We start from the raw sequence: 5358 nt of genomic DNA, 5'->3' as shown, positions 1-5358 counted from the left end.
GGATGGCACTCTGATAATCTGGGGGGGTCCCCTGCAGGGCGTGGCTCTCCCTGGCCCTCCTGAAGGCGTCCTGCCTCATAGCAGCCCAGCTGGGGGGGCCAGTGAGCGGCAGGAACTCAAGGCCCTGCTTGGAAGGGTGACGGTGGAAGGGTGACGGCATTGTTGGATGGCGTCTCTGGTGGGTCTGCTCCGGGAACGTGCGGGTGGGGTTTTCACGACACAGCAGCTCCGTGGTGGGGAATCTGAATGTCAGGTTTTTCAGGTGCAGCCCAGGCTCCTAAGACAAACAGCGGGAGGAAGGGGAGGGATGTGGGGCCCCAATAGACTCCAGTATGGGTCTGGGGGCCGAGGCAATGGGATGGGGTCCCAAGGGTGTCAGCGTCTTGATCTGTGGCCTTGGCTATTGTGCAGGACGCTTTTGAGAATTTAATACTCACAGCGTGTTCTTGGGGGAAAAAATGTAGCCATTTCCTGGCCAGACAGAGGTGCCAGACCGGCCTGGAATCCTTGCATACCCAGAAGCAGGTGCCACCATAAATTCCTGTTTGTTTTTCTTTGATAAGAAAAATAAGATTTTTCTCTAAAGACTTGAGCAGCTGGTGTCGTGTGCCCTTCACCAAGGGGCCCACGGGGGACAGCGCCGCCGGACCGTGCACTGGTCCCATGGCCGGTCTGTCTGGTGGGTGGCAAGCCCGCCCCCGTGCCTGGGGGCCTGGGTCCTCGTACCTTCCCCGCAGAGGAAACCAGGGGAGGTGCCCAGAAGGTGTAGCCACGTGGCCACGCCGGGCCTGGACAGGGGTCCCCCATCTTCTGGCCTCCAGGCCCTTTGTGAAGGACTGTCCCTGGGCTGGGGGGCTTCTGCTCGTGGCCCGGGGTCCCGTTCACGTTGGCCAGCTCTGGACCACGAGCCAGGCTCCCCCGGGGCCTCCACGTGCCCAGGGTGAATGCTGGGTGGGCTCTGCTCCCTTCCTGCCTGTCTCCCCGGGAGAATAGCGAGGGGTGGAGTGGGTGTCCCTGAGGGCCATCCCGGGAACTGGGACCCGGGCAAGACTGCAGGGCTGGGCCTGGCCCCACGTCAGGTGGCCGAGGGGTTCTCGTCTAGAGTCTATGACAGGCCAGAATCTGCATCCAGACCGACAGCCTCCCTGTGAGCCCTGAGGGCTGCATGCTCCTCCGCGGGCCTCAGGGGGTGGACAGGAGGGAGGGTGACACCTGAGCCGCAGACCACGAGCAGTAGCCCTGTTCCTCAGCTGCTGATAGGCAAGTACACGTTGTCCCAGACGACCGTAAAACGTGGGCGCAAACACCTTCCTTCGCCCAGAGCGCCCACCTTGAGTGCATCCCTTCGGGCCTCTTCTCCCGGCGTGCGTGAGCCCCTTAGGTTTATTTTAAGTTAAAAGAGGACCGGGGACTTCCCTGGTGGCCCAGTAGCTAAGACTCCACGCTCCCAATGCAGGGGGCCTGGGTTCGATCCCTGGTCAGGGAACTAGATCCTACGTGCCGCAACTAAGAGTTCACATGCTGCAGCTAAAAGATCCTGCATGCTGTAGCTAAGGCGCGGGCGCAGCCAAATAAATAAATAAATATTAAACAAAAAATGGGACCAAACCGCAAATGCTGCACCGAAGCTCATTGTTTTCTCCCCGATAAACCTGCTTTTCCCACTGGGAGGAGCTCAGAGGTCAGCAGTCGGGCTGCTCGCACCCCGGGTGGGGCCCGGCACCTCCCCAATCCCAGGGCCGCGTGCGCTTGTCCATAGCGGGCCGCTGTCTCGGCAGGTGGCCAAGGTGGAGTACGTCAGGAAGAAGCCAAAGTTAAAAGAGGTGCAGGTGCGGCTGGAGGAGCACCTGGAATGCACGTGCGCGAGCGCCAGCCCGAGCCCCGGCCACCGGGAAGAGGAGGCGGGTAAGGGACGCCGTCCTGCTGCTGCAGCGGAGGGTCCGGAGCCTGGCTTCTGTGGCCGCGTCCGGCGGGCTCGGTGGGTGGGTGGGTGTGGGGGAGGCGGGATCGGGGGCTGTAGCCAAGGCCCGTTTGCTAAGCTGCCCTCGTGGCCTGGGACCTGCTGGGGAGGGAGGGAGGTCTGGCCACTGTGCGGGTCCAGTCACCCGCCCAGCTGGTGGGGGGAGCGGGTGAGATGCGGCTGAGGAAGGGCCCTGTCCCCGGCGGGTGGTGGGCGCTGGCCGCGGCGTTGCCAGTCAGGGTCCTGGCCTCCCTCGGGGCAGACTTTGCCCAGAGCAGCCCGGCGTCGTGACCGCCGTGTTGGGCCAGCTTGAGGGGACCAGGAAGTGTCTCTGTGCCAGCGCCATCGAGTTGTTTTACAGAAAGACAAACACCCCAGGTATTTACGGCTTCAGTTTCCACCCCACAGCCCTCCCTTAGGCCCTCTCACCCTCCCTGCCCTTCTGTCAACAGGAAGGCGTAGGGAGTCAGGTAAAAAACGGAAAAGAAAAAGGTTAAAACCCACCTAACGCGGTCCACCAGGTAGGAGCCGGCCGCCGGCCATGCCGCAGTCCTGGGGTGGGAGGCGCAGCGGCTGATCACTCAGCGAATCACCCCGGAGGCGAGGACGCGCCCTGATTGGCCTTGATCCGTCTGCGAGCTTCTGCTGTCTGGCTGGGCTGCGGGTCTCCGCATTCCCATCCCCAACCCCTCCCCTCCCGCTGCTCGGGACACCTGGCCCATGGCTCCCTCCTGCTCCGGGGCCCCTGCTCTGGCTTTGGTCCTTGTTGATTGGGGAGGCAAAGGCATCACACAAGCAGAGTGATCTGGGTTCCCTGAGCAGCAGTGGGGTAGCTCTGACGTTTAACTCGCTGGGATCACCTCGGACAGGTTACCCACCTCCTTTGACAGATGAAAAAACTGAGGCTTAGAGGGATTACAGATGAAGGTTTTTGAAGGCTGAGTAGATCCTGTCTGAAAATGCTTTGTAAACGTACAGGGCTATTGGCTACTGTGTTGGCAGTTGTGTTTGGCTGCTAATAACATGCCAGAAACAAGGGGTTGAGATAAGGTAGGGAGACCAGAGCGTGTATGGCAGTCTCAGGGTATCGTCAGGGACCCACTTCTTTCCAGGACTAGTGGTGTCCATCCTCAGAGTTGCCTCATGGCCCGAGATGGCTGCCAGTGCTCCAGAAATCACGTTACACTCCAGGCCTGGAAGAAAGATTATGGTGGGGACTGGGGACAATGGTGAAAGGACCCAGTGACTTTTGCTTTGATCTCATTGGCCACCCCTCTGCTGTAAGGGGGCCTGGGAAAGGTGGTCTTTCAGAGGGGCTTCCCAGGAGAAAGTGGTTGTGGGCAACCACGGAGGAGGCAGTTTTAAGCCTTCCTGGTCCTTCGTGTTGGCCTGTCTGGCTCTGCAGAGCCTGGTCCTTGCTTCTGGGCATGTGGGAGCCCATGGCATCCAAAACAAATAGTTGTGAGAGGAATTCTTGGAGACAGGTGCCCGGGAGCCCAGGCTCCAGCTGAGTGATGTGTGACTGCAGAACGCTGCCAGGTCAGGAGTTTCTGAGGCCTGCAGCTCACGTCCGTTTAGGAGGATCCTCTGGGGAGGAAAGGTCCACGTGGACAGATCTTGAAGCAGCCCCAAAACGACTGCTCAGCCTTGGCTTTTGGGTCCCCAGCGTGTGGTGCAGGGGCTGGTTTTATACCTGCCTGTGCTGCCAAGTTTATGACCACTGGGCTTAGCCTCCATGGGCTAGCTGATGACTGATACCCCAAAGGGAGGGGCAGGCGTCCCTGCCTCCCTGCTAGCGTTCAGGCTGTGGGCATGTGGTGGTACAAGTGTTGGGATGAGCAACAGACAGGCGATGTAGGGTGGGGAAGAGCTGCTCTTAGTTCAGCTCAGTGTAGCTCTGCCTGGTCACAGAGACCCCTCTGTCTTGCTGGTGGCATCCATCCTCAGGGTTGCCTCATGGCCCAAGATGGCTGCAGGATCTCCAGAAATCACATCAAGCTGTAGGCTGGAAGAAAGAAGAAGGTGAGGAGACAGGCATAAGAACCTTTCTGGGCCTCAGTTTTCCCTATCTGTACAATGGGAGAATGGGGTTTGCTATGAAGCTGTGTACTGTGAGATCCCAAGAGCCTAGTCCCAATTCTGGTCAGGATGTTACAGAAAGGGTAATGAGGCATATTTGATTTGAAAATTTTAATAAAAGCGCTGAATCCTACGACTTGCCACGAGGTGTGTGTGTGTGTGTGTGTGTGTGTGTGTGTGTGTGTGTGTGCACGCGTGCGCGCGCATTTGCGTGCGTGCACACCCCTGATTGGCTTAAATGTTTCACACAATCGACGTCACTCAGCGGTGTGTGTGCTCGTGGCCTCTCAGCGTCTGTCTCTCCCCTCTCCCTGCAGATGTGAGGTGAGGATCAGCCAGCAGCCCTTTTCCAGGACACGGACGTACATGGCGTGTTACATTCCTGAACCTACTATGTACGGTGCTTATTGCCAGCGTGGTCTTTGTTCTCCCCCGTGAAGACTGTCTCCATGCACACCCTGGAGAACAAAGAGACAGTATACGTTGTTTATGTGACATCAAAGCAAGTATTGTAGCACTCGGTGAAACAGTAAGAAGCTTCCTTGTCAAGAAAAAGAGAGCAAACAAAACCACGAAACATGACAAACAAAACTCACAAAAATATCTAAACATTTGCCGGAATGGAGGGACGCCCGGAGGGATGGAAGTGACAGACGTCTCGGCAGACTGGATCTCTATCCAGGGTGGTCACAGGTGCTTTGGCCAAGGACACAGAGCCTGCTTTCTGAAGGCTGCGATCGGGTGCCGCCGGGCTCTGCAGGGGCACGCAGGAGCCAGGAATGTCTCGGAAACCACATCTCCTTGCTGTAGTGTTTAAGTCTATACAGAAACCTTCCTGAGAGCCTTAAGTGGATTTTTTTTTACACCATAAAGTGATTATTAAGCTTTCCTTTCTACTCTTTGCCTAGCTTTTTTTTTTTTTCTTTTTCTTTTTTTTTTTTTAATTATCTCTTGGATGACATTTACACCGATAACACCAGGCTGCAGTAACAGTCAGGACGGTGGGACGGTACCTTTCCTAGCAGGATGCAAACAAATGAGATGTATTAAAATAAACATGGTATACCCACCTATGCATCATTTCCTAAATGTTTCTGCCTTTACGTGTTTCTTCCTTGCCCCATTTTACTCACTTTTTAATTTAAGCCATTTCGAGAGAACTGCGTGAACCAATCACACGTCGTCCCCGAGCCTCTTGCCCTGAGTCCCTCCCACCTGCTGCGGCCAGGCCTGGGGATGTGGCTTTCCGGAGTGGCTGCCCAGGGTTGCTCCCTGCTGCCGCCGCTGGTGTTTGGACAGAACCTAAACTCTTTATTTTT

General features: G+C 57.1%; 1 protein-coding gene across 1 annotated transcript in view; it reads left to right on the top strand.

The window, feature by feature from the left end:
- Positions 1-5108, top strand: part of PDGFA (platelet derived growth factor subunit A) — a 17627-nt gene extending 12519 nt beyond the window's left edge. The window contains exons 5-7 of the mRNA XM_007467066.1: positions 1779-1905; positions 2413-2481; positions 4357-5108. Of these exons, the coding sequence (XP_007467128.1) occupies positions 1779-1905; positions 2413-2468 (183 nt within the window). The 3' untranslated portion in view covers positions 2469-2481; positions 4357-5108. The remainder of the gene's footprint in view (positions 1-1778; positions 1906-2412; positions 2482-4356) is intronic.
- The last annotated feature ends 250 nt before the right edge of the window (positions 5109-5358 follow it).

Source organism: Lipotes vexillifer, unplaced genomic scaffold (assembly GCF_000442215.2).
Source record: "Lipotes vexillifer unplaced genomic scaffold, Lipotes_vexillifer_v1.1 scaffold1701, whole genome shotgun sequence".
NCBI classification, from domain to species: domain Eukaryota; kingdom Metazoa; phylum Chordata; class Mammalia; order Artiodactyla; family Lipotidae; genus Lipotes; species Lipotes vexillifer.
Note: the sequence above shows the minus strand (reverse complement) of the source record. Positions and strands in the feature narration are given on the sequence as shown.